Source organism: Aspergillus pseudodeflectus (genome assembly GCF_044049435.1).
Source record: "Aspergillus pseudodeflectus strain CBS 756.74 chromosome Unknown BJX68scaffold_14, whole genome shotgun sequence".
NCBI lineage: Eukaryota > Fungi > Ascomycota > Eurotiomycetes > Eurotiales > Aspergillaceae > Aspergillus > Aspergillus pseudodeflectus.
In genome coordinates, this window is record NW_027263790.1 from 397,435 (window position 1) to 421,468 (window position 24,034).

General features: G+C 50.6%; 12 protein-coding genes across 12 annotated transcripts; 5 read left to right on the forward strand and 7 right to left on the reverse strand.

Moving 5' to 3' along the window:
• Positions 1-929: 929 nt before the first annotated feature.
• Positions 930-1,866, reverse strand: BJX68DRAFT_51652 (uncharacterized protein). Its single transcript, XM_071049310.1, has one exon. It carries the CDS (start codon positions 1,611-1,613, stop codon positions 1,029-1,031), a length of 585 nt encoding a protein of 194 aa, XP_070900759.1. The 5' UTR covers positions 1,614-1,866; the 3' UTR covers positions 930-1,028.
• BJX68DRAFT_254343 (60S ribosomal protein uL11) lies at positions 1,670-2,381 on the reverse strand (the record flags this gene model as incomplete). Its single annotated transcript, XM_071042874.1, has 4 exons — positions 1,670-2,035; positions 2,106-2,226; positions 2,284-2,317; positions 2,378-2,381. The coding sequence occupies 4 exons, from the start codon at positions 2,379-2,381 to the stop codon at positions 1,670-1,672; spliced, it is 525 nt and encodes a 174-aa protein (XP_070900760.1).
• A 233-nt stretch (positions 2,382-2,614) lies between these two features.
• Positions 2,615-5,863, reverse strand: sec23 (GTPase-activating protein SEC23). Its single transcript, XM_071039693.1, has 7 exons — positions 5,465-5,863; positions 5,278-5,408; positions 4,933-5,227; positions 4,391-4,870; positions 3,241-4,338; positions 2,998-3,191; positions 2,615-2,949 (listed from the first exon to the last, which is right to left on the reverse strand). Exons 1-7 carry the CDS (start codon positions 5,555-5,557, stop codon positions 2,925-2,927), a joined length of 2,316 nt encoding a protein of 771 aa, XP_070900761.1. The 5' UTR covers positions 5,558-5,863; the 3' UTR covers positions 2,615-2,924.
• A 238-nt stretch (positions 5,864-6,101) lies between these two features.
• BJX68DRAFT_234030 (DNA primase subunit PRI2) lies at positions 6,102-7,941 on the reverse strand. The gene is made up of 3 exons (XM_071039694.1): positions 7,681-7,941; positions 7,080-7,630; positions 6,102-7,030 (listed from the first exon to the last, which is right to left on the reverse strand). Exons 1-3 carry the CDS (start codon positions 7,868-7,870, stop codon positions 6,269-6,271), a joined length of 1,503 nt encoding a protein of 500 aa, XP_070900762.1. The 5' UTR covers positions 7,871-7,941; the 3' UTR covers positions 6,102-6,268.
• A 494-nt stretch (positions 7,942-8,435) lies between these two features.
• Positions 8,436-9,533, forward strand: BJX68DRAFT_51709 (adenylate kinase ADK2). Its single transcript, XM_071049311.1, has 2 exons — positions 8,436-8,783; positions 8,855-9,533. The coding sequence occupies exons 1-2, from the start codon at positions 8,615-8,617 to the stop codon at positions 9,385-9,387; spliced, it is 702 nt and encodes a 233-aa protein (XP_070900763.1). The 5' UTR covers positions 8,436-8,614; the 3' UTR covers positions 9,388-9,533.
• Position 9,534: 1 nt separating this feature from the next.
• On the reverse strand, positions 9,535-10,734 carry BJX68DRAFT_51724 (thermonuclease family protein). The gene is made up of 2 exons (XM_071049312.1): positions 10,217-10,734; positions 9,535-10,110 (listed from the first exon to the last, which is right to left on the reverse strand). Exons 1-2 carry the CDS (start codon positions 10,634-10,636, stop codon positions 9,655-9,657), a joined length of 876 nt encoding a protein of 291 aa, XP_070900764.1. The 5' UTR covers positions 10,637-10,734; the 3' UTR covers positions 9,535-9,654.
• Positions 10,735-10,914: 180 nt separating this feature from the next.
• Positions 10,915-12,689, reverse strand: BJX68DRAFT_51729 (putative peroxisomal carrier protein). The gene is made up of 4 exons (XM_071049313.1): positions 12,252-12,689; positions 11,635-12,185; positions 11,341-11,578; positions 10,915-11,290 (listed from the first exon to the last, which is right to left on the reverse strand). Exons 1-4 carry the CDS (start codon positions 12,350-12,352, stop codon positions 11,167-11,169), a joined length of 1,014 nt encoding a protein of 337 aa, XP_070900765.1. The 5' UTR covers positions 12,353-12,689; the 3' UTR covers positions 10,915-11,166.
• An 85-nt stretch (positions 12,690-12,774) lies between these two features.
• Positions 12,775-15,980, forward strand: BJX68DRAFT_234037 (calpain-like protease PalBory). The gene is made up of 4 exons (XM_071039695.1): positions 12,775-13,170; positions 13,231-13,607; positions 13,672-13,897; positions 13,950-15,980. The coding sequence occupies exons 1-4, from the start codon at positions 13,111-13,113 to the stop codon at positions 15,843-15,845; spliced, it is 2,559 nt and encodes an 852-aa protein (XP_070900766.1). The 5' UTR covers positions 12,775-13,110; the 3' UTR covers positions 15,846-15,980.
• Positions 15,977-17,916, forward strand: BJX68DRAFT_234044 (uncharacterized protein). The gene is made up of 4 exons (XM_071039696.1): positions 15,977-16,176; positions 16,241-16,341; positions 16,421-16,548; positions 16,604-17,916. The coding sequence occupies exons 1-4, from the start codon at positions 16,074-16,076 to the stop codon at positions 17,481-17,483; spliced, it is 1,212 nt and encodes a 403-aa protein (XP_070900767.1). The 5' UTR covers positions 15,977-16,073; the 3' UTR covers positions 17,484-17,916.
• A 279-nt stretch (positions 17,917-18,195) lies between these two features.
• Positions 18,196-19,598, forward strand: BJX68DRAFT_265356 (uncharacterized protein; the record flags this gene model as incomplete). Its single annotated transcript, XM_071045221.1, has 2 exons — positions 18,196-18,542; positions 18,845-19,598. 2 exons carry the CDS (start codon positions 18,196-18,198, stop codon positions 19,596-19,598), a joined length of 1,101 nt encoding a protein of 366 aa, XP_070900768.1.
• A 1,799-nt stretch (positions 19,599-21,397) lies between these two features.
• BJX68DRAFT_51772 (uncharacterized protein) lies at positions 21,398-22,242 on the reverse strand. Its single transcript, XM_071049315.1, has 2 exons — positions 21,882-22,242; positions 21,398-21,816 (listed from the first exon to the last, which is right to left on the reverse strand). The coding sequence occupies exons 1-2, from the start codon at positions 22,124-22,126 to the stop codon at positions 21,444-21,446; spliced, it is 618 nt and encodes a 205-aa protein (XP_070900769.1). The 5' UTR covers positions 22,127-22,242; the 3' UTR covers positions 21,398-21,443.
• Positions 22,243-22,298: 56 nt separating this feature from the next.
• On the forward strand, positions 22,299-23,758 carry BJX68DRAFT_51747 (NAD-dependent epimerase/dehydratase family protein). The gene is made up of 3 exons (XM_071049314.1): positions 22,299-22,513; positions 22,581-22,742; positions 22,817-23,758. Exons 1-3 carry the CDS (start codon positions 22,471-22,473, stop codon positions 23,725-23,727), a joined length of 1,116 nt encoding a protein of 371 aa, XP_070900770.1. The 5' UTR covers positions 22,299-22,470; the 3' UTR covers positions 23,728-23,758.
• The last annotated feature ends 276 nt before the right edge of the window (positions 23,759-24,034 follow it).

Consider the following 24,034-nt stretch of genomic DNA (forward strand, 5'->3'; position numbering starts at 1 on the left):
TGCGACACGAGAAAAAAAAAAAAAAGAAACATGGAGGTGCCAAATCCTTCAGCCAGAGTGTGGTTAACCAGGGTGTATACACTTAGTCAGCGTTATCATCAATTGACAAACGTGGAGTAATCCTCTGATTGCGAGTGCTCCAGACTAACTGATGAGTATCTCTTGCTCGCTCAGACACACGTCACGTAATCTAAGTGGGGAGGATCAAAATAGTTTCAACTTTCATCCATCATCACATCCAAGGACCAGATGGCCACCCATGCTTTCACTCTCCACGTCAGATTAGCTTTATAGCATCGGCCGAGCCTGCGCCGAGCAACTGAGCAGTGACCCTTCAACTCCGGCTATTATTATCCTGAGTCTTAAGCGACTTGGTAAGATGGGAACTGGCGTCCAACTTAAATATGATCAATACGTACAGTTTCCCCGTGAATAGACAACATATCAACCCGCATGTCAGGCGGAAATCAGGCTTACCCGTGGACGTCATGAGCGGTCTATCAATAAGGATCAGCAAACTTTGCTTGTTTGAAGGCATCTCGTTGCTTTCTCTGAAATTAGCTTTGAGGGTGATTCGAGAATCAGTACGAGCCTCGAAAACAGAGTTGATAGAGCACGTTGACTTGGAACTTGGCTTTCTGTTCAAACGATGTCTCATGCTCCCCGCGCTCTCTCATCTCTCAACAAGAATAGTGGTGCTAGGCTGCAAGAGTGGTAGGGACTGGAGACTTGCGTCTCGGCGCGTCGTACCAGGAACCCGTCGATGATGATCACCGTGGGGAGAGAGCGCGGGATCTACAGCCTTTGGTGTGTGCTTGCTTGGACTCTCACCACCACCACTACTGCCAGCTTGTCACTAATATCCTTAAAATGTCTGTCAGTCTTGATCTTCATGTCGTTGCCCGGTGTTAGCCACGGCAAAGCGCACGAGGCCCAGGCGCATCACCAACCGGATGTCGTCGTTGATTCGATGCAAGCCTCTCCATACCTTGCACTGCGTGCATCGAACCCTGGTCTTGCCAACGGCACTAATGCAGAACAAATGCAGACAGTTGCGATCTAAGCCACACTGACGGTGAAAGTTGGAACGCGATGGGCGAGAAGGAACAGCAAAAAAAAAGGAAGGGAAAATATTGGAAGAGAAGGAATTTGATTGGTTCATTTTTCTGGAAATAAGATGAAAGCTGAGCTTCTACGGAGCCTGCTGGACAAACCAGAGGATATGGTTTACGAGATGTTGACCAAATAAATGGACCACTGTATCCATAGATCGAGGCAGAGCCTCTCCCAGGATACCGCGGTGAGTAGAGGGTCGGTTGATCTTCTTTGCGCAAAATAAGCCTATACCACGATGTAGAGTTCAATCCAGGCCCGAAGGCGGGAAGGAACGGTAAGAGCCAGAGTGTTGCAAAGGTCAGAGGGGGATAATTTGCTCCATGGGAAGCAGGCCACATGAAGCTGCAAGACACGAGGACTAGCAGCGTGGATTGAACTATAGTGAAAAATCTCGAATTGAACACAAGTGGGAATCCTAAATCATGAGTCGTAAAGGTTTTTTTTATGCCGAGGGCAACGGATCTTAATCTGTATCTAGCATTCTTTCCAATACACATAGACGAACGCCATACGAATCGTGATCATTGTTTACTCGGAGGGGACTGTATCTGAATTAGCATGCGGCCATCCAAGCAAGAAGAGCATCAAACTCACCGTCAATCTCGCCAGCCTTGACGTCGTCGCTGACGTCCTTGGGGCTGCGGCCATCGACCTTGCAGCCAACGGAGAAAGCAGTACCGAGGATCTCAAGGACGGTACCCTTGAGCTCCTTGGCAAGAGAGCGAGCGCGCATCTGGCGAGCGATCTCAACAATCTCGTCAAAGGCAATGGACTTGGTGTGCTTGATGTTCTTCTCCTTCTTGCGGTCACGAGGAGGCTCCTTGAGGGCCTTGATGACAAGGGAGGAAGCGGAGGGCACAACCGAAACCTGAGCCTGACGGTTCTGGATGGTGAGCTTGACAGTGACACGGAGACCCTTCTGTATTGTTTGAAAGACCATGCATTAGCAAACTGTTTCGCGCGCATCCATCATCAGGATAGCTTCTTACCCAGTCACCAGTGTTCTTGGCAATATCTTCACCAATCTTCTTGGGAGACAGACCAAGGGGACCGATCTTGGGAGCCAGAGCAGACTGGGCACCGACCTCACCACCGGTCACACGGAGGTGGCTATCAAAGTTGTCAGTCTCGAAATCGCAATTCTTGCAAAATGGGTTCAAAACTTACATGATCTTCACCTCATTGGGGTCGAACTTAGGAGCTACCCAATGGGAAATATGTTAGTCGCCATGGCGAATAAACCCAAGGAGATGATACTTACGCATGGCGAGTGCGAAAGGTTGTCGATCTGCCTTGGTTCTGTTGTTGAAGGGGTTGACACGGAGAAGAAGAAGAAGAAAAGCTCCCCGGCGGCGCAGAAGTTTAACGGTTTGGACAGGACGGAGCTAAGGGACTAAGCGAGCCGCCCGCCAAATTTTGACCATCCCGCCGAATTTCGAGCATCCCGATTTGGAAAGTGCATAGGGCATAGCCCATTATCACGTGATATGCAATCAGTGGCATAATCGAGCTTAAAGGAATGATGGTAATTCTATATCGAACTAAAATGCTAATACTGTGGCAATTCACGGTAAAAAGGATGTTCAAGGTCGACGAAGCATTTCGAAGATGAGGCTCTTGTGGAAATCTCAGAAAGCCCTTCGCTCCTTCCTCAACAGTAGATATTACACAGAGCTCAAATCTAAAGAGTACGTAGTTGATATATTTCGGGTAACAAAGCGAAAGAAATCACCGCTAAAGATACACACGATCCGAGGACTGACGTAGGGCCGCCCATTGCTCTCGTAATCGCCATTACCTCGTGTCACTTAGTTCGTTCCAGTGACCGCAAGCCTGTTCAAAGTCAGATATAGATAGTAACATTTTGGTAGCAAGACTCACTTCATAAGGTGGTCCATAAAGGTCTGCAGAGAAACATCGTCGGTGAAGATTGTCTGCGATGTCACACCTCCACCATAACCTCCTGTCGTATGTGTCGTGGATGGGTTGAGCTTGGACAAAAGGAAACGCGCTTGGGAGCCACCGGCATCGCAAACGATGAATCGGGGCAGCGGGAAACGATCAGAAATAAGTTCCTATGTTCATATTAGCGTCATTTCGGAACGAGACAGGGGGATTGCTCACCCTCGCGTCTTCCTTTGGTGTCTCAAGAAGGGTCTTGAGGTTCTCGTATCCCTCCTGATCTTGGTATCCTGCCTTTCGCCACTCGGCAATGGTCTCTCCATGGAAGATAAGAATGTGGAAAAATGTGTCCAAAAGGAGGATGTGTGAGGGTTGGATGGAAGCCGAATCCAGCAAGACTGGTTGACTCCCTTCGTGCTCCAAGGAGTATGAATCTAGTGTCGGTTGAATCATGATAAGGGAGTTGCCGACGTCCTCATGGTTCAGGACGTGGCGGTAGAAAGCGGTCTCATCGGGTGAGTTGTTAAAGACCTGCAGGAACTGGCTGCGACGGAGGTGGAACATGAATTGAGGGTACAGGGTAAAGTTCTTCTCGAGTCTGAATGAAGTCGGGTCATCCTTGCGGTAATCCGCAAAGCGCGAGCAAAGTCGGATGAGCATGCGATCAACCCATCGAAGAACATCTGGGCCGTCATCAACCTCAGCCTTGAAGACACCAATACGCGCCATGAGGACCGCGGCAGCCTCCTGGTCAAAGGACTGTGCAAGGGTAGGATCTCCAGCGGGACCGCTCAGGTTTCGTGCGACAGTTGTGACACGGAGGTGGAAATGTCCGGACGAATGTTGGTAGTAAGTCAAGAACTGCATCATGCCCCGCTGAGGTCCTTGTTGCACAGCTGCAGGTCCGCCTTGGTTGGCGATTTCGAAATAGATACCGTAGCTTGATGATGGGTCAATGCCACACATCTTCCAAGCACAAGTGTTGCCAATACCGCACTCTGTCTCACCCACGGAGCTCGATTTCTTGTTGAGAGAAACAGCATGGCCAATAAGCCCAGTAACCTTGAGCTCCTTTGTTGTAAGAACCTCGAGGGATGCATTGAATCCCATGAGAAGGTTGTCGTTTGCGTCCTTGTCAAAGACCCGGACGAAAGATTGCTTGAACTGAGATGAAGTGAAGCTGTCAGTGAGCAGCATATGACCTCCAGTGTAGTTAGCAAGGTTCTTCATTTCCAAAAGACCGACTTGGTCAAGGCATCCTGCAAATACGTCGATTACGTGGCCATTGTTGGCAGCGCGCTTGGCCAAGGCATCGTAGTACTGCAAAAAAATCAGCACAAGACAATATCTAGGTATAGAGAAGGACACGCACCTTCAATGCCTTTTTATAGTACTTGATATTATCGCGGTCAATGTCGTGATGGGAGCGAATGGGCTCCTTCAGTTCAGGGCTAACGACTAGACCTGGGCCCTCAGTGGCCGGTCCGCTTGTAAAGAGCATGATGTGAGCTCCCGCATTCTGAAAGGATGATTCGAGAAGACCGACGGCGACACTGAGGGCAACGCCAGTGCACCTCAGGGGGCGTTTGTCGTTGGCTACAGGCCATGGGTCACGCTGCAGCTGCTCGAGCATGTTTGTGATTTGGAACTCCGCTTGTTGAACGGGGAGGAGGAATCGTGCCGCAGCGCCAAGTGGTGGGCGAGCAGGCTGTTGGGGCATGTTCGGCACATTCGGACGGACCCCAGAGGCCAGCCCAAGCATTTCCTGCACTTGCTTCGCGTTGTAGTCCTTGCTACCCCTAAAGACGTAGGATTTGGCGCACTCGGCGTATCCGAGCTCGTGAACTTGTGCCTGAAGAATGGGTTAACAACAGCCCGAACGAATTAGAGCTGTATCGAAAGTAAGATTCCTACCATAGTGCCAAAGGTAACCAACCCGACCAGAGCGTTGGGAGGCAGCAGAGACAAGCTCATAATCAAAGAGTCCTTTACAGCCTTCAGGCTGTCCTCGTCCTGGCATGTGTCGACAACAAACACAAAGATGGGAGGGGCGGGGGCGGGGCGAGCCAGTTGGTACTCAATGGTTGTGCTCATGGGGTGGAGCTCCGGAGGTATCGTGCTCTCTGTGATATCCTTGTAATGCGGAGGAAGGGGGTTGCGCATGAGGCAGAAGGGACAGATCCAAATGCGAGCGCGGACGTCAACATTGCTACGTACGTTAGCCAAAAAGGCAGCATACTTGATTCTTAGAAACCATACGCGTAGGGATTCAAGACCGCCCGACAGGGGGCTTTGCAGGTCACTGGCTCATATTGTAAAAGAGGAGCATCTGGCCTTTCCTTGAGAGGAGTGTAGATAGCACCGATGGGGACGACGAGACGGGACGCTTCCTGTCGAGAGATTTAGCATGCGGACATTGATCATTAGTCCGGTTTCGCAAACCTACCATGCGAGAGCTTGGAAACGTATTCCAGCTCAACCTGATTCCATCGCGATCCTCGACGTCGCTCCACTGGTCCTTGAGGGCCTCGTAGTCCATGTTGCCGGCAAATCGGAGAAGAAGCTGGAACTGGCCGAGTCGATGAACCGAATCAAGATCTGCCTTCGATAACCAAACTATGCAATAGAAGAAGCCCCTCGAAGCATGTCCTTTCCTTCAAGGGTGAATTGCCGACGACTGTAGCTGTCCGGAAGCTAATGCGGGGGATGTTCCAGCAGGTGTTGTGGGCGTTTGGAACTGTTTGAGGCCAGGTTGCAGCGCCGTGGGTGGTTCTGGGCAACCGTACCAAACCACGCTAGTGTTGTTTAAAAAGGCCAGCCTCCACCAGTATTTTTCTCTTTTTTTTTCCTTCTTAACAAATTTCTTCTACCGCCGACTCAACACTCAGCTTCGATCTCTCTCAGTGACGGGGTTGTTTTTCTGTCGAGCGAAGAACGATTACGGCCCGTTGCTGGGCACCTGGTTTTGAAAGGTCATTCTGATCCTTTCGGATGAATTGGGAATCAGCTGTGGTCACAAAAACTTCCTTTTGCGCGACGCATTATTATATTATGCTCGTTATAAAAGAATCGAATCAAGGATAAAAAAATGTTATTGAATTGAATATACGTGCTGCAAACCGGATTATACCAAAACAACTGTCAAGCCCGCCGTATCAAACTCCCAAAACGCCATGTGCCTTTGTGTGTAGAACATGGATACCGTGAGAAACTTGGGCTTATCTTTGTGTTGCAAAACTTGAAGCGATTTTCATGCGTTTCTCTGCGACTTTCCAGCCTGCTTCAACAGGTAGCTGCGCTTGAAGTAAGTGTTGGGGTGAACAATGGTGTCGAGGTCGATTTCACTTGCCGAACCGTCTTCTTTGGCTCTTTTGATCTCAGCTTTATGAGTGTACTCAAACACTCGGTTGCAGGCAATGTGATACCGAGTTTTTTCGACATCCTCTCGTACCCCACGCAACAAGTCCCGGTCATTGACGCCCGTCGACTGAAGCAGCCCAATTAGGTTGTCAGCTGAAAAGTGACGGTATGGACACCCATGAGTCTGTCCAACCCCGGGGTTTGAGTCCTGGAGGATCTTCTGACACGAGTAGGGTGGGTAGCCACGGCCCCTTCGGTTGACATCACCGCCCACATCTCCATAGACGTGGCGGATATTATACTTGTATCGGGAATTGAATTCATCGTCAGTGAAGCCCTTGAACGACTGGCGCCAGAATAGAATACACTCCTCGAGAGACAGTCCAATGCCCTTGAGGAACAGACTATACTGAAGTCGGCCGAAATGCTTCAGATGATTGTTCTTGCGCAATGTCATGTGTAAGCTGCGCATGCACAGCGGAAAGTGTTGCGAGAGAGGATCGATGCTGCTGGCAGTGATTGGAGCTCCATCCACAAACCCTTCTCCCTCGGAGTAGACGGACTCGGCGCTTCCAAAATTCTTCGACAGGTGGTTTAGGATCGGGGAGAGGCGGTCATCTTCATCAAGTCGGGGTAGAGCCCTACTCGTGAGCTAATTCTAGAGTCAGTTTCGATCAATCCTCGAATTTGACTTCACATACCTCCAAAGCACGCTCCAGTCGAGTCGTGAATTCAGCAATAATCATACTGAGCTGCTCCCTCTCCGGTACGTAAGCTTTGCCCCTCGACAGGAATACGGTCCGTCTTTCAATGAGTTCCGGCACTTTTTCCCAATCCACTTTATACCAGGCTTCCTCATCCGAGCGGCGCAGGCCCGGTGTCGCAGCAACCAAATGCTCGGCGACCTCCCGCCTTTCCTCATCACTCACGCTTTCCCAATCAAGGCTCAGGCTGTCAATAAAGGCTCGTCGTTCTCTGGAGTCGTCCGCTTGAAATCGGAATCTAAATAGCATAGTCTCCGCCCTGGCGAACCGTCGACGGAGGTCTTCCGTAGCCGAGAAGGCGAGACGGAGGATAAAGTGCGAATAGTGATCTTTCTGTCGTTCATTTTTAAGCCGGGGATCCTCGGCGCCGTCGCGAGACGATGTGTTTGAAGACAAAGGAAGGAATTTCTGGAGGAGGGGTGTGATGTGCGCCGTGGTCTCTGCGGGAGTCTTGTTTCGATAAGAACATGCCTCGATCTCGGCAAGGACTGTCAAAAAGTCAATAGCATGACACGGCCAGGCTATAAAAAGTCCATACTCTTCAGTCTATCGATAGCCCATTGCTCAAATTGCTCGAGTGTTATCTCTGCAGTGGGTGGCGTCTCGTAAAAGTTCAATCTATGAGGATAGTCCTGTTGCTTGAAAGCTGGGGTCGCAAACTGCTTCTTTTTGTGACTGAGAATGGCCCTCCGCTTAGGATCAATTCGCTGGAACTCTTGCCGAATCATTTTTGACCTTGACGGACGCTTTCTATATGATCGATCGTTGGTGTAATGTTTGTGGTTCAAAAAAAGATGCCTCACTCCGCTTTTCATCTGTTATCACCAATTTCACGCGGGGACGCGACACGCGACGGCCACGCGCCATTGGAACGATTAAAGTCACGTGAATATATCCGACCAAAAACGCTTGGCGACGGCCAGCCGAGGGATCCATGGCTTGATTGCCATCGAGGCCAGGCACCGTACGTCAGGCGACGACAAGGGTCGTTGGTGAGCATGTGAGAAAGTCTGGAGGTGTATACTCCACGAGTGCGAGCTGTTAAATAACTCTACGTACGGCATAATCCAATACGAGTGCCAGATCTCTGCTCCGAGCCTTGTGGTCTCCCTCAGGCCATCGAGTCAGAAAAGCGATCCACTCACCGACTTCCTAAACAAGCAGGTATAGGTATATCGCGGTGCTTTCCCCGGGTTCGTGCGCTGATACGGAGTACACCCCCTCGGCAATCAACAGGAACCATTATTTTGATCTTGACGGTTTGCTCCGGAAAAGCAGCCACGCTCTCCTTTTCCTCATCTTCACATTCTCAGTTTCTCATTACTACACATCTGCTGAAGACATGATGGAGGCCTTATAGCCGAGTCGACTCGAGAACCACCCACTGTTCTTCACAGCATCAAGCGCCGTCAAGTCCACCCTAAGCTCTTCTCTCAATTCAATTCATCACCAACCACGCGGTAGTGGGCGCAATGGCCCGCACTAGGCAGCTCAAGAAGGCTGCACGGATCATCCTCATCGGCGCGCCGGGGGTGGGCAAGGGAACGCAATCCGAACGACTGCTCTCCAAGTTTCCCGAACTAGCCTCGATAAGCTCAGGCGATCTTTTGCGAGAAAATGTTCGAAAGAAGACACCGTTAGGTACGTCGATCTTGATTTTTTTGTTGTCTTGTGTGCGCTCCGCTAACAATGTATTGTTCCACTTGCGACAGGCTTGGAAGCAGAAGCCACAATCCAAGCAGGCAACCTCGTCCCCGATTCCATGATTCTCAACCTCATCTCCTCCGAATTCAACACAAGAGGCTGGCTCTCACAGTCACAACGCCCGTCGGTATCCCCTTCCGCTTCCTTCATCTTAGATGGCTTCCCTCGCACCGCTACCCAGGCCTCGAGCTTGGATTCCCTCGTTCCAATAAACTTTGTCGTTCACCTAGTCACGCCGCCTTCCATAATCCTGTCGCGGATAGCATCGCGTTGGGTGCACGAGCCATCCGGCAGGGTTTATAACACAGATTTCAACGCTCCAAAGGTCCCGGGAAAGGACGATTTGACCGGTGAGCCCTTGACTCAGAGAGAAGACGATTCAGTCGACACATGGAAGCAGCGACTTCACAAATTCGAAGAAACAAGCAAGGCTCTCCTCCAGCACTATCAGCGCAAGGGCTGTTTATGGCGTGTTGAAGGCAACTCGAGTGACGAGATTACACCGAAGCTTTTCGCCGAGTTCGAGCGGAAGTTTTGCTAGGCCAATCGTGGCTTCAGATATACCACAGATATCTTCATGTACTACTATGAAACACGCGATTTATGTATCGCCACGGAAGCTAGGGCTTATATACATATATATATAAATCATATGCCATCTCTCATTCAAAGCGCTCTATTGGCGTTTAAAAAAAATAAAAAAAAATCAACTCGGGATATCGTAAACAGACAAGTATACAACATGATTCAAAACAAAGGCAATACCCAATAGGAAAGATCCAAAAGTATCACCGGACATAAGCCGACTCTACTTCTTAGCATCTTTACCATTCACCAGCTCCGTCGCTCCCATTCGAGTTTTATACTCCCTGGGGCTCTCCCACTCCTTATTTCGACGGAATCCCTTCCACATCCCATTGCCCCGCATCTTCGCCCACCATTCTGCGCTTTTGTATTTCTCTTCCGTCGTCTTACCACCAAATTCGGCGCCCGACTTGGCCTCATAGACCGTCGCCAGCCCCCGCCGCAGCATCTCATAGGAAACATCCCGCCGACGAAACGGTATTGGGAAATCAAACGCTCGTCGGATGTACACTGTTGCTACAGCACGTTGATACTGATCCGGTCGGTGCACATAAGCGCGCACGCGCTTGTTCAAAAGGTACGACGTAAGCCATTCGTGCGCGTCACGGGCAAACGGCTGCTCGGGGCGTCCAAAGTGTGCGAGTTCCGGCGCGTCAACGCCAGCTAGGCGAATGTGAATCTGTAGTTCATAGCTAGTCGTTAGCCATTACCAGCCCATCAAATCTCAAAGTATAGCCACCACCAGCCCGATCAGAGAACAACGAGAGAGAAAGGCGTGTCCGCACAGTATTATCCCTCAACTCCTTCTTCCCCCGTGGCACCCTCTTCCAGGGCATCCACCCCCACCCCGCAAGTCTCCCACCAGGAGTATGAAAGACCCGAAAGTTATCTCCATCACCGACGCTCGTCACCTTTCCGAATATACTCCGGCGTCGAAAGTAGGCTGTCGGGATGCTCGTCGCATCGGGGAAGCGGCGGAGGTAGCGCCGATGGAAGCGTGCAGCGGATAAGATCGCTGATGTGAGAATTGCGGTTGGGATGAGAGTCTGTGGGCTTGTAAAGGAGGACCAGGTGAGTGAGTTCAGTGCATTGGTTATTGTGGTGGTAAAAGCGCTTCGTTGCTGTTGGTGGTGGTTGTGGTCTTTGGAATCGTCATTGTTGCCGCCGGGGAGTTGCAATTCTGGGGACCATGGCGGCCATCGCATGGCGGCTCATGCTCTTGTGTGTATTTCAAATGGTGATGAGGAAGGGAGAAGAGCGTATCGAGGTTGAAGTTGGGCTTTTGTCGAATTATTTGGGTTGCGAAGGTGTTGGTTGCCTCGGAGTGGGGATAAGCGGTCAAGATATATATTTTTGTCACGCGGGCTCTCGCCTCTTAACCCGAATTACTACAACGTTTGCGGATTCGTTGGCTGGAGACCTTGACATTGTCTTCCGCGTTGTCACTACTAGTAACGTTTGAAGGAGCAACTTACCATGTAAGTATCAACTGTCAAAGGTTATATAGAAGGATGCGCCTTATACGGTGTATACTTAATTCCCCGCCTTACCATATTAACATTGGCAAAATGAACAATGTCTATACATCAGGATAAAATGTACAGGAGTAAGCGGAAACCCTGTTCCCTCGGTTTATAGAAAAGAAATGGACAGATCTACACCCATGCGCCGTGTAAGAAAGAGACAGAAGGGGGAAAGAATGCAACAAGCCAGCTTATTCATGGTATATCCACCTCTACTTCAATGTCACTGGAAGGCTGGTCTTTGCCGTCTCTGCCGCTGCGTCAGCGACCTTGCGAAGCTTCTTATCTCTGATGTTCTTAAGGTACGCGAAGAAGACAATGAATATGAGTTCCATTCTAAAACTGTCAGCATATAATCATGGAAGTGGCACCTGAAAAGGACATACCTCTCTTTCGTCATCATAAGAAGACCCTGAACTAAAAGTCCCTTTAGGATCTGGGGACCAATGCCCTTGAATAGAGAGAGCGGCCCTTCATTTTGAATAATGAATTGCATGACCTCACCAAAAGTCTTGAAGGGCTTGCCCTTGCGCTCTGGCGGTGGGCGTGACTGAAGGCCGACCTTGGCAACGATCAGTGGTTGGGTTGCAATGGTGGCCATGGCCTTGGAAAGAGCACCGAGGACTATAAATGATCATTAGCTTAAACGTGCCTGCAACCACCGACTTCTTCCAACTCACGGAATGCCTCCCAGGGCTTGAGACTGGTCTTTCCAGGGAAGATGACGTCCTTCAGGCGTTGATAGGCACCGTATGTAATGGCTGGATTTACAACAAGAATCAAGCTCGCTTTGAGACCTCTCCACAGACCTGACCAGCCGTCTTCACTGTTCACCACCTCCTTGCCGGTTTCAATTAGGCCCTTCCGTTCGTCCCTGGGCTGCGTCTGTTGGCGCGTCGTAATGACCGCAACGGGAATTGTAAACACCTGGGCAACAGCACCGGCCACTGCGCCGAGACTGAGCTCGATAGCCGTTCCCGGGGGCTTGGGTACATTCTTCGATGTCATGTACAATGTTCGCACAACGCTGTACCAGTAGAAGTAGGCGAAATTGGTCGAGGCAACACCGATCAAAGACCCAGTCATTCCCGAGTAGAGACCCTCAATTCCCTCCTTATCCACAATCTTCGTAATCGCATCCCATGTCGACGTGTAGTGGACCGCATCATCCGACTCTTCCTTCTCCGACTCGGCCGTCTTTCTTACTTGTACCTGGAGCTTGGTTTTGACCCTAATAAGAAGAAGAAATCAATCAGCAAGGGAGTTCCCATTCACTGATAAAGAAAAAACAGCATACAAGTCAAGTGGGTAGACGATTGTATTTGCAAGAACGGCACCAGCTGCACCCGCAACGGCGCTCCCCCACGGAGAGAGGGCAGGCTTCGATTGACCGGCCATTTTACCCAATATTGTACTCCTACGGTTGACAGGTAGAGACCGACGTTATATCAAGTAGACAGATGAACAGGCAGGAATCCGCAAGTATCTGTCTTGAGTGCAGTCCGGGTCTGACTTTCTACTCCGCTTAGACTGAGGGCCGACAACGGAGGAAGAATCACTGGCGAGAGTAAGTGATACCCAAAAAAACTCAGTCGAAGAGGAGCGCCACCAGTAAAAAGGACGGAGAAGAGAAGCGACTGAGAAAAGAGACAAGGGACAAACAACCAGAAAGAAAACCGGTTGACGATCCGGCGAAGATGGGATTTCCTCTGCTTCGCACCTCGGCGCGGGTGCTCTGCGCATGACGAAACGAGCCGAGGTCCAGTGCGCGATTCCTGGACCTTTCCAGCTTATCGGTCTGCGATCACTCCCGTCCCTCCCCGCCGAGCAACACAACACAGATTGCATTCATGCCTGTCCGGAATAATAGTGCAGGTCATTACTTGCTTGGCTGGCGCTATTTTCCTTCTGACCCTACCGTCAAGTTTTCTAGCTTCTTTTGATATATCTCGCTCTCGGATTATTGTTGTTTCGATCCCCGTTACCTTGTGTGGATCCGAGGAAACAACAGTCGTCTTTGGGCTTCAACTTGACCTCGGATGTGTGACCGACACTATCCGGGGTGATCTGCGGAGGCTTCCGGAAAGGCCACAAGCTGAGTTCCGCTTTGAAGACCCTGGCTGTTCATCAAACGACAGTCCCGCTTCTGGGTCAGGATGTCCAGGCCTAGTGCAGCAGCCACACAAACACAAAAGACCCTAATAACCCAAGCCTTGGTATCCAACTGCCTTTGTTTATTCTGGGTCATTTACATAGTGGACTGACCCGTAGTCTAGAAAGCTGAACAAGATGTGTCTACTGCTGTCTCTCAGCCACAGGCCCTGGAGGCCGCTATTGATGCTGTTGAGCACTACATGAAGGCCCTGACTCTGGCAACCTCATCGAAAGACAGAATTCTGCTCGACGCAAAGTGCAAAGAATGGCTCGCAAGAGCAGAAAAGATCAAGGAGGCTGATGATTGGCGATCCGCGGCACAATCACGAGATAAGGGCTCTGTTTCTCGACCTCTGGCCTCTGCGCGCAAACTTACTACGCGCGAGGAGATCATCATCCTGGAAGGAGCAAAGCTGAATGGCTTCATTTTTCCTCCATGGAAAACAGACCCAGCAATGGGAGAATTTGAAAAGACAGTTGACGGAGGTGGGCTTTTTACGTATGCACAATGCCTACTTTGTTACTTGGGGAAGCTGCTGGCTCATCGTCTAACGGTTCTTTAGTGATAAACCTGACCTTCATTTGTCTTTCCTACAAAGAGACATTTTTGCTGGTTGGAAACGGCCCCATGAGCTTCTCGCGCACCATACAGATGAGACAGGAGCCCCGTTAGCGCCAGTTATGGCTATAGCTGGAAAGACAGACCTTGTACAAGACGTTTTGACAGATTGTTCTGTTGTTGCTAGCCTCTGCGCGACCACTTCAAGGACAGAACGTGGCTTAGACGAGGTAAGAAGACATAGCCCTACGCCCAAGTTTCTGTATGGCTCAAACATCATAGAATTTACTTCCCGTTGTATATCCCTGCATCTACGGACCCAGATCCGAACTGTCGCCGTCGGGAAAGTACATATTTCGCTTCTACTTCAACGGGTGTTTCCGCAAGGTAGTCATCGATGACCGCCTCCCGTCGTCAAAAACCTCGAGATCATTGTATATGATCGATCGAAACCGCGCAAACTTCATCTGGCCTGCGCTGGTCGAAAAGGCATATCTGAAGCTTCGTGGTGGATACGAGTTTCCTGGCAGTAACTCTGGGACGGACCTGTGGGTACTGACAGGCTGGATTCCTGAACAAGTCTTTCTTCACAATGATGATGTGACTGCCGACCGGATCTGGTCGCGCCTTTTCAAGTCCTTTCATAACGGGGATGTTCTCTTGACGATTGGAACAGGAAAACTCACAGAGAGAGAACAGAGAGAACAGGGACTTGTCAGTGAGCATGACTATGCCATACTGGATATGAAGGAAACCAAAGGACGCCGACAAATCCTCGTGAAAAACCCCTGGGCTGGGGCTGATGTCGTATACCCAGCCTATTTCACAGAACCAGAGCCTCATCTCAACTCGCCTTCCCTTTCACCTGGCTCGTTCTGGATGGACTGTGGTAAGGTGCTCCAGAATTTCGAGAATCTATACCTCAACTGGAACCCAGCACTCTTCAAGTACCAGGAAGACATCCATTTTACCTGGGACCTGGAAACTGGTAAAGGAATGGCAGGATGCTTTGTCAAAAGCCCGCAATTTGCTGTTGTTAGTGAAACAGGTGGTACTGTATGGATATTGTTGGGCAAACATTTCAGGTCAATTGACTCTTGTGCCGCCTCGGACACCCGCATGGGACAAAATGGGTTTATAAGCTTGTACGTGTTCAAAGGAGGGAAACGCGTATCACTTAGTGATGGCGCGATCCATCGAGGTCCATATGTCGACTCACCCAATACTCTGATGCGCCTGGATATGCCGCCAAAAACGGCATATACCGTCGTCGTGTCTGAGGAGTCCTTGCCTCCTGTCAGCCAGAACTTTACAATTTCTGCGTTCTCTACGTCACCTGTGCAGATATTACACGCTCCAAGCAAATATATGTGCGTGAACAAGATCCAGAGCTCCTGGACACCGTCCACAGCTGGAGGCAACGCGGAATCGGCACGATACTCGCTCAACCCGCAGTTCAGCCTTGAGATCATGGACCCTACGGATGTATCACTTGTTCTGGAGCCGTCTGACCCAGAACTCGCTACCCATGTTAAACTTTTTTACTCTGACGGAAAGCGCATAACGCGAGTCCGCAGTCGCGACATTGTCGCGAATAGCGGTGACTACCGGCGTGGGGGTGCTCTTGCAGAAAAGAAAGAACTAGAGCCAGGGAAATATACGATCGTGGTGTCCACATTTGCGCCAGACCAGCTCGGCTCATTTACTCTCTGGGTGTCGGCAAATATCCCGTGTGAAGCGAAGCAACTCCCCTCAGAATCCGCTGGGCGGCGCGCAGTATTGTCTGATGTTGGCGTCTTACTCCCAGGCCAGGACAGGATGCTTGCGCCTTTGCAGACACCTAGACTGACTCGAGTCAAGCTCATAGCGAGGAGCAGGCAATCTACCATCGGTAACCGGTCTGTTGGGCCTTCTCCCGTTCTGGTGACCATTGAGCTCGGACAAGGACCCTACAAGGAGATCTTGGCAACCTCCGAAGATGGATATCACAGTGATTCTTTAGCTGGGGTACGCGTGGATGATTTCGACCTGCGCCCAGGCTTGGAAGAAAGAGGCGGGGTTTGGATTGTACTTGAGAGGATTGGAGGACCTGGCGGTCAGGTGGAGGATCACTTTGAAGTCGAGGCTCTGGGTGAAGAAAGAGTCGAGATCGGAGAATGGATCGTGGAAGACGCATGATATAATGTTGGAGTACTCTATATGTGTCCGCCTAACCAGGTGTTGTTTGTTGTTGATAGTAGCGCCGTTAGTAAATACAGAGTGGTCGTTCAATGTGCGGGGAGCCGCAGTTTAGCGCCCTGTGAGGACCTGCAGAACCTCCAACGTCATCCCCGCCATTTCGTGTTCCCCTTCCCTCTACTATTGTCCATCAATTGCGACTCTGAGATCTCTGGTCGTCATCAAAATATGGCAAGCAACATTCCTGCCGCCCTAAAGTCAGCGGACATTGGGCGATTCGCCGTGCGAGCGGCCCAACTCGAGAAGGCGAAGCCTATCATTGCCTACTGGTGTGAGTCGCGCAAATACCCCCATGGAAGACCTTTAGACTGATGGAGACCACTTATTTATGATAGGTAATTATTGGATTGCGAACCAGATTATTGAGAAAGGATTACATACCGCCGACGATGAAGTCAAGCTGTACACCGTGGACTTGATGGAAAAGCTGGAACAAGTACGCACACATGATGATACCTTGTTGAACACCTGCGGAGAAGGCCCCTGAAATGCTGACGACCCCGACCCTTCTACAGTTCAAGGTCGAGAACCCTGACAATGATGCGATTCTGGATTCCATGGCTGCAAGTGCCTACGTCGAGCAATTTGCTTTGGAAGTTTTCGGTCGTGCAGAAGCCGCCATGCGGGCCGACAAGGTGACAAAGTACTTGCGTTTTCCTCCCCGACCACGAGCTGGACTGTGGTTGACGATGGCACAGGCAAACAGCAGACACCTTTCAGGCTGCAGCAACATTCCTCGAACTGTGCCAGATCTGGAACCCGCTCGAACCTGAAGCTGCGGCCAAGGTGAAATTCGCAAAGTATCATGCTGTGAGAATCGTCAAAGCGATCAAGGCAGGGGAGGATCCCAACGCAACGAACCCAAAGATTGAAGAGGAAGAAGCCGAAGAGCTACCAACGGTACAGCCTTCTGAGATCGAGCCCTCTGCCGAAGCTCCCTCGCAAGCGGCACTGCAACCGACTATTGAAGACGTTCCAGATGAATCCCCGTACTCAAGATCGCAACCTACCATTCCACAGACTCCACGTACCTTTACCGAACTGCCCTCCGCTCCGCAAGGTGCTGCGTCAACCACGCCAAGTCATGAGCAAGACTCACCCCTAAACCTTCCTTCAGCACCGGATACCTTCGCCTCGTCATCAACAGCACCGCCTCACCTCCCTGATACACCCACCAACATCGGAGTGCGCCACCACCGCCATGCGCCCTCGAATGAATTCCAGTCTTTCCCTCCGCCATCCGCTCTACCCCCCGCAAGCCCACCGACTTCTTCTCATGATGTAAGCTCGTTTTATAATACGCCTAGCGCAACTGGTCCCGCGGGGTTTGCGCCCCCAGCCGGGCCTGGGCGTGTAGCGTCGTATTCAACACAGCATTCCGTTCCTATAACCCATTCTGCTCCGGTCGCCGCAGCACCCCCACCATCTGCACAGACAAACCCAGAGAACATCGACGATCAAGCTATTTCCCAGGCTCAGAAGCATGCGCGGTGGGCTGTTTCGGCCTTGTCGTTTGATGATGTCAATACGGCTATCAAGGAGCTGCGAAACGCGCTGAAACTCCTCGGTGCCGAATGATCCAGAGAGAGGCCTGAAGCTGAACGATGCTAATGGAACATGGAGGAATAAGAGTAGAGGAGGCGTCTGCATTGAAAACCGGTTCAGATAGTAATGGTGCTTTGAAAGCGTGTATGTATCCTAACGTTGCCTCCCTATCCTACTCTAGTAATGACTACCACGATACCACGAGCTGCTGCACTTGTTCGTATTCGAAGACGATCGGAGGAGCTCAAACCTACGCCCAGAGCCTCCAGACTACTTTCAAAAAGACAGCTCAGACGGCGGTCTGGCAGTAACACAGGGTCTACCAATTCTCTTCGGATGTCATTGACATCGCAGGCTCTCTCGCCGGCTTGCATGACACTTGAGCCCTTCCCAGCCACCCCCTCAGACAGGCACCGCATGGGCAAAGATGCGAAGAGAAAAAGGCATCCGCCGAAATCCAACCTGCACTTGAGAAAGTCCAGCTGCAGGTAGAATGACTCTGGCCGGCAGCTGAGCAGGCTGTGTCTTGGCTTTTCGCCCGTCTCATTGGCTCGACCACGGGCTCCTAGTAAACATTCTGATATTGCCTCAAAAGCTCTTGCATGAGAACCCGCTCTTACCAGCAGACACTTGTTTGGCCTTTCACTTATTAATACCCCTCCATGCCCCTCAACGTCATCCCCCTTTTCAAACCTCTTTCCCACCCAATGAGCGTTCTTTGTCATATTCATCTCTGAACTCCACCATGAGCAGGCACCAAACAAGGGCTCGTGCCCCAGCCACTGAGGTGATGGCTATAAGTTCTGAGGATCTCGTACAATGCAGGAGGGATCGTGACTTTACCAACATCCTTGACCTCCGGAACTGTTGGCATACTAGTTTCCTCAAAAGGCTTCGAGAGCACGGCTATAGAAGCTGTTTTCTCTGGAAGCAGCTTCAAGAGTCTGAGGACGCGAGATCAGAGTGTATTGACAGCTTCCTGGATATCTACGGAATGGAGTACTGGGGTGACAGGGAGAGGCGTGGGAGGTACCTCATGCCTGACTCCATTGCTCGCGGAGATGTGGTCAAGTATCCTGAGAATCGTACTGAGTGAGTGCCCTCGTCTGGTCTTTTCGTCTTTTCTTGCCTTGCCTTGCTCTGCGATTTCATTTTTATCATCCTCTTCTCACTTTTCTTCATTGCTACTCTCTTCTCTCCCTTCTGTTGCTTGTGCTGGTCCTTCCTTTTGCCTCATACTAATCCGGGCCCAGACTTAAGCAGACCCTAGTTCTCCTTCTCAAGAAGAAGGCAGACGACATCCTCAAGAAAGGCGACAGTTCTTAGCAGTCTCAGTCTCAGATTGAAGCCTGTCAGTCCGAGCTCTCCCAGCCCACTTCTAAGAAAAAGTACAGTTCTAGATACTCCGCTCCCAAGAAGCCCACTCCTGAGAAGAGACCTCCCTCCGAGGACTTTGATTTTATCCCTGAAGAGCGTGAGAGTTCCGGCGAAGGTGAAACCGAAACCGAAACCGAACTTGACACCGAGGCCGAAGTCAACATTGATGATGCCGAAGAAGAGATTGGGGTAGAAGCAACCGCTTCCCAGCTTCCAGTTTCCATGTCTCAGGACATGGCCATGACTGAGCCTGCTTTCATGCCGGTTGCGTCAGCCAACATTCCCACTGCCACCTGCCGTGTCAGAAGGCGCAACACCATAGAGCACCGCATGACTCCTCCCAGCGACGAAAGCTCGGCGTCTTCTATTTCGGTACCTATTACCAATCCTTCCTGCGGTGGCTCCTCCAACGTCTCCACCGGGAGCCTCGTGGATGCCAATCTCGCCCGTGCCCTTTACGCCAAATATCGTCGTGACACCTTCTTCCTCATAACCACCGACGGACCCCACATCACTGCCGCAGCCTGGCATAAATACAAGGATTTTGGCCCCGCCTCTTCGTTCCTCCTAGACATGGGTCGCGCCCGTGGCCTCGAGAACCGCTGGTGGACCGCCGAAGCTCAAATGATGATCGATGGAGAGAGCGGACCTATTGAAGCTGACTACGTTCTCGCCGCCAAAGATGTCATTTCCGAAGCCTCGGTCACGCTCGAATGGTCTGGCGAAGAGGTCCTTGTGCGCTGGGACAACAAGACGACTGGAAAGTTGTGAGGCAGATAACTCAAACGGCCTGGATGAGCCGTGAGTTTGGTTTCCAGATGATTGATGTCTTCAAGGTCAAGGTCTTGCTTCTTTGGAAAATAACTATTAGCTTGGTTTGATTGACCTCGCTGCTCGTTGGATCTTCTGATCATTTATGTACTTTACTTATGTACCTCCAGCACCCGATGGACTGGACTTGGGACTTGTCATGAGAATTATGCATTGACCACGGGGACAATTTGAGATCGGATTGATTGGGAAAACTTGGACACGATTCCACTGGATGTCCTAAGGAGATAGTTAGTCAGTACAATGCACATTAAGCTAGTGACCCTAAGAAAATGCCTAATAGAGATGTTGAAGAGTATGAGATTAGTTTTGTTCTGCAACCAATGTCGTAGCCTCACCCCTCAACCGTCATCAATACTTGATTAGTTGACGCGTCAACGGTGACTATGGAGAGCGCATCAAGAATCTCATCAGGCAACTCGTCGGGAGCCTTAACATGCCCTGCATGAGCATATCAACTAGGACCACCGGCTCGATAAGGCCCTTAATGAGGTGCTCAACGGGACCCTCAACGAGTTACTGTACAAGATTCAGATTCAGCCGCATCTTCGATCGTCATGAAGTTAGCAACAGGAAGTCCTTCTTAAATATTATATGTTGGCTCGAAACCGAGAGCTGCTATGTAGAGTATCGCGACAAAGATTAGAGAGTAATCTCGACATGTGCTCGTATTAATGATATATTACCTGAGACATCGAAGTTGGAGGTGCTCCAGAAAAGTGGTTCGGGACTTTTGGCGTAGCGCGAACCATGGAACTATGAATGCGAAGCTCATGGGGATCGGACTCCGGAAATTTTCTGGAACACTGACGTCAACTGAACTTCCAGTAAAATGACTTTGTGGTTCCAATTCTGGAGCCTTGGGTCTGTGCCTCACAAAAGAAGCGAAGTTCCCGCTGCTAAGGACTCGAGGAATTTGTCAAATGTTGATACTGAAATTCGCCATAGGTGTAGGCAAATGGTAGAGGAGACTTTAGATTAAAAGTCCCCACCGAGCCGCAGATCCCAGTTTATTCCCTGCAGATGATCAAACGGGAAGAAAGATGCAGGGGAAAGGGGAAATTGCGAATACGTGCAACATACTGTAGTTCAATCAAGGCGACTTGTAAGTGATAAAGCTGTGCACTGGATAGACAGCTGCGAGCAACATATCTGGAGCACAGCCTGTCTGACTTTTGATCATCTTGACGTGAGCGACGCTTTCCCCGTTATTGTGATTGTCTCCCCAGACTTCTCATTTTTTATGCAGTGACGCTTGCAGGGATGCGCGGGCTCCCGGGGACCACATCTATTGCATTATTTTCCATGATCAGCTTCCCATATGCAGTCTGTTGTGTTGCCTTATCCACTTGGTCCCGGCGCTCGAATGCCTTGCGTGACAGCTGAATCTCACACTACTTGGAGAGGCACATTTCATGACACGAAAGAAGGAAGAGCACGGAGGATCTGAGTCAACAAACAATTTCTTTTCAATCTTGCGGCTGTGTTCGCTCCTTTGGCGGAGAAGGGTTCGCCAAACTTTGAAGAATAAGCGCGAGGTCCAAGCGAAAGGAGCTCCTCTGCCGAGATCATCGACAGTAGTCAACCCAATTGCGCCGCCCTTCGTGCGTCCGTGTCCTCTAGTATGTGGAGTTGTCGTAGATGGTCGACACAATCGCACCCTTGACGAGTTGAAAGACCAGATACTCGGCTGAGACTTTGCATACTCCTCAGAGGATGAAGGAACAGGGATGTGCTGCGCGGCCTGCCTTTCTAGACGTTCTAGACATGCGCTCAAAAAGTGCTTCAGCTCATCCGAAGCGAGATCCTCTCTCGAGAAGCAGAGACTGAGATATTCCGACTCAAATTTCCTGGGGTGGAGCGTTGGTGCAGACGTCCCACACAGCGTCGCTTGGCAGGGGAACGACATTTTGACCTGTCCTCATGACCAGACTTCAAGATGCTGCCGAAATTTCTAGATGCAGCACTAACGGCGTTCGCTCGGCGCTGGCTTGGAGGGGCGTCAACCCCATATTCGTCGTGGAGTTGCTTTTTCCGGTTCACCCCCAGCAATTTGTCGCCCAGGCTTCGGCTGAATCGAGTCAATCGGAGGCGCATTGGCAGCAGGCCATTGAAGGCAAATAGATAGATGCCTGAGAGGACATAGATAGGATTTGCCCTTGTGCACGTAGTTAGACTGTGCCATTTTCGCATAGTCAGCGGGGCGAAGGGGCAGGACTATACGGAGTAGATTGCATTCCTGAGGATCCTGGCCTGACAAGGGTATTAAACCAACCCACACTGCGTTGGGGATTGCTTATGCATGTCTTTTCGAGGATAATAATAACAGGTTTCAGTCGATAAGTGATTTTCCTCCGAACGTCCGGGGAGGGCTCGAGTTTCGACTTGTGGGAGTTCTGAATCGTCGTCTCCCCAAAGCGGTTTACTCCCAAACTTTCTCCTCTTCCTCGACTCTCTTCTTCTCCCATCTTCCCTCCTCTTTCTCCTTGCGTCTCCCCAGTAATCCTCACCTTTCGCCTTTCGCATTTCGCACGAAAGATTTACCTCGCAGGAAGACTTCAAGAAAGGCCGCCGATACTAGCCTCTGCCTTCTGCCGTCGTGTCTCCGCTACAACCTCCGCGGCGCTCTTACCACACACACCACCACACGCACCACTGCACTCCTGTCTTGCTTCTTCCGATCCTCCACATATCTGAACCTCATTTTAGGTCTAAAGTCCCGTCGTTTGCTTCTGAACCGCCGCTCAAAATCATATACTCGTCAAAAAGAACGGTTCTACTACATTTGATACCTTTCAACCCCTCCTTCACCATGGCCGACCAAAAGCCGGCTGTTCTCATTGTTGGAGGCTTGGGTAAGTGCATGCACCTTTTTGATATGAGTGATGACACGCAGTGACTAACAGTACTGTCATGGTGTAGGATTCATCGGCCGCCACTTAGCTCTTTACATCCACGAAAACGATCTAGCCTCGGAAGTTCGACTTGTTGATAAGGTCCTCCCGCAGCTTGCTTGGCTGTCGCCTGAATTCGAAGAAGCTTGCTCCAAAGAGAAGTTTGTTCAGGCTGATGCTAGCAGGGAGCGTAAGTATCCCCTCAACTTGCGCTCGATGAATTCATTAGAGGTCCCGGAGCTGATCCGATCATTTCTTACATAGAGCACTTTTCCCGCATCTTCGATCGCGCAAATGGCAAACAATTCGACTACGTGTTCAATTGCGGAGGCGAGACGAGGTACTCCCAACCCGACGATGTATACGAGGTTCGAAGCTACAACCTGACTTTGGCCCTGGGCCGCGAGGTCGCCCGTCGAGGAATTCGCTCCTTTGTTGAATGCTCCACTGCCCACGTCTACAAATCCGGCTCTTCCCCGCGAAAAGAAAGCGATAAACTCCAGCCATGGCACAAATTAGCGAAATGGAGGATGAAGGCGAACGAGGAGTTGATGAAGATTCCAAATCTCCACTATGTTGCTCTGCGACTGCCGAACGTATATGGTGAATACGAATCCGGGTACTTCTCTACGGGAATTTGCCTTGCGCGAGTGTACGTGGATATGCAAAAGGACCTTGAACTTCTTTACAGCAAAGACCTTAAGGTGAACACTCTCTACGTGAAAGATGCTGCCAGCGCCTTATGGAAAGCAGCGGAGTGGAGATATAGTGCCCCTACAGATGGATCGGCTCCTAATATTTTCAACGTCGTCGATCACAATGATACGCGACAGGCCCACATAGCTGAGGCTCTTACGGAGGTATTCGGGCTAAAATGCTCTTTTCTGGGCTCTCTCGCATCGCAATTCGCCAAACTGAACTTGGATGATGTGGTTGACGACATGAACGAGGTATCATTGCAAGTCTGGTCTGACTTGATTGAAGAAAAAGGCATTGAACGCCCTGGACCCATTAGTCCCTTCCTCGAGAAGGACACACTCCGTGACCAGGATATGTCGATTGACGGCACTCTTTTCGAGAAAACAACCGGTTGGAAACCGTCCAGGGAGCGCTTCACGCCTGATTGCATGCGCGATATGGTTGAAAGCTACAAGCGAATGGGCTGGTGGCCATAGATGATTCCACACCATTCCGCCTCTCAAGTTTTCCTATACCCCATTGCCGACTTAGCGATCCTTCAGAGCAAAGTACGGTGGAAACCGTTAATGACCTCCCGATAACGAGAAACCGTGGTACTCGGAACCGCGCATGAACCACGCGACATTTTGCATCTCTCGATCAAAAGCAACCTTTCACATATAGACCGCATTCTCTCTCCGCTACCCCATTCGTTTGTTGCTCGAGCTACCAGATCTCTGGCACCCTTTCTGTAATCTATAATAGCTATACCTTTTTGCATGTCGATTTTGTTTGTTTCTCTTC

What these genes read in the sequence shown, in the direction of transcription:
- BJX68DRAFT_234044 (XM_071039696.1), top strand. Translation starts at nt 16,074, where the DNA reads ATGGCAAGCAACATTCCTGCCGCCCTAAAGTCAGCGGACATTGGGCGA. An exon ending in GCCTATCATTGCCTACTGGT is followed by an intron (nt 16,177 to 16,240) that starts GTGAGTCGCGCA and finishes TATTTATGATAG; the next exon opens with GTAATTATTGGATTGCGAAC. An exon ending in CGGGCCGACAAGGTGACAAA is followed by an intron (nt 16,549 to 16,603) that starts GTACTTGCGTTT and finishes ACGATGGCACAG; the next exon opens with GCAAACAGCAGACACCTTTC.
- BJX68DRAFT_51772 (XM_071049315.1), bottom strand. Translation starts at nt 22,126, where the DNA reads ATGGGAGAAGAAGAGAGTCGAGGAAGAGGAGAAAGTTTGGGAGTAAAC. An exon ending in TCAGGAATGCAATCTACTCC is followed by an intron (nt 21,817 to 21,881) that starts GTATAGTCCTGC and finishes TACGTGCACAAG; the next exon opens with GGCAAATCCTATCTATGTCC.
- BJX68DRAFT_234030 (XM_071039694.1), bottom strand. Translation starts at nt 7,870, where the DNA reads ATGATTCGGCAAGAGTTCCAGCGAATTGATCCTAAGCGGAGGGCCATT. An exon ending in GGCTATCGATAGACTGAAGA is followed by an intron (nt 7,631 to 7,680) that starts GTATGGACTTTT and finishes ACTTTTTGACAG; the next exon opens with TCCTTGCCGAGATCGAGGCA. An exon ending in GACTGGAGCGTGCTTTGGAG is followed by an intron (nt 7,031 to 7,079) that starts GTATGTGAAGTC and finishes CTCTAGAATTAG; the next exon opens with CTCACGAGTAGGGCTCTACC.
- BJX68DRAFT_51747 (XM_071049314.1), top strand. Translation starts at nt 22,471, where the DNA reads ATGGCCGACCAAAAGCCGGCTGTTCTCATTGTTGGAGGCTTGG. An exon ending in TCTCATTGTTGGAGGCTTGG is followed by an intron (nt 22,514 to 22,580) that starts GTAAGTGCATGC and finishes GTCATGGTGTAG; the next exon opens with GATTCATCGGCCGCCACTTA. An exon ending in GGCTGATGCTAGCAGGGAGC is followed by an intron (nt 22,743 to 22,816) that starts GTAAGTATCCCC and finishes TTTCTTACATAG; the next exon opens with AGCACTTTTCCCGCATCTTC.
- BJX68DRAFT_51652 (XM_071049310.1), bottom strand. Translation starts at nt 1,613, where the DNA reads ATGTGTATTGGAAAGAATGCTAGATACAGATTAAGATCCGTTGCCCTC.
- BJX68DRAFT_51729 (XM_071049313.1), bottom strand. Translation starts at nt 12,352, where the DNA reads ATGGCCGGTCAATCGAAGCCTGCCCTCTCTCCGTGGGGGAGCGCCGTT. An exon ending in ATCGTCTACCCACTTGACTT is followed by an intron (nt 12,186 to 12,251) that starts GTATGCTGTTTT and finishes TCTTCTTATTAG; the next exon opens with GGTCAAAACCAAGCTCCAGG. An exon ending in CTTATGATGACGAAAGAGAG is followed by an intron (nt 11,291 to 11,340) that starts GTATGTCCTTTT and finishes TGACAGTTTTAG; the next exon opens with AATGGAACTCATATTCATTG.
- sec23 (XM_071039693.1), bottom strand. Translation starts at nt 5,557, where the DNA reads ATGGACTACGAGGCCCTCAAGGACCAGTGGAGCGACGTCGAGGATCGC. An exon ending in GCGGTCTTGAATCCCTACGC is followed by an intron (nt 5,228 to 5,277) that starts GTATGGTTTCTA and finishes TAACGTACGTAG; the next exon opens with CAATGTTGACGTCCGCGCTC. An exon ending in CACCAAAGGAAGACGCGAGG is followed by an intron (nt 3,192 to 3,240) that starts GTGAGCAATCCC and finishes ATATGAACATAG; the next exon opens with GAACTTATTTCTGATCGTTT.
- BJX68DRAFT_51724 (XM_071049312.1), bottom strand. Translation starts at nt 10,636, where the DNA reads ATGCGATGGCCGCCATGGTCCCCAGAATTGCAACTCCCCGGCGGCAAC. An exon ending in AGGAGTTGAGGGATAATACT is followed by an intron (nt 10,111 to 10,216) that starts GTGCGGACACGC and finishes TATGAACTACAG; the next exon opens with ATTCACATTCGCCTAGCTGG.
- BJX68DRAFT_234037 (XM_071039695.1), top strand. Translation starts at nt 13,111, where the DNA reads ATGTCCAGGCCTAGTGCAGCAGCCACACAAACACAAAAGACCCTAATA. An exon ending in CCCTAATAACCCAAGCCTTG is followed by an intron (nt 13,171 to 13,230) that starts GTATCCAACTGC and finishes CCCGTAGTCTAG; the next exon opens with AAAGCTGAACAAGATGTGTC. An exon ending in GACGGAGGTGGGCTTTTTAC is followed by an intron (nt 13,608 to 13,671) that starts GTATGCACAATG and finishes ACGGTTCTTTAG; the next exon opens with TGATAAACCTGACCTTCATT.
- BJX68DRAFT_51709 (XM_071049311.1), top strand. Translation starts at nt 8,615, where the DNA reads ATGGCCCGCACTAGGCAGCTCAAGAAGGCTGCACGGATCATCCTCATC. An exon ending in TCGAAAGAAGACACCGTTAG is followed by an intron (nt 8,784 to 8,854) that starts GTACGTCGATCT and finishes CACTTGCGACAG; the next exon opens with GCTTGGAAGCAGAAGCCACA.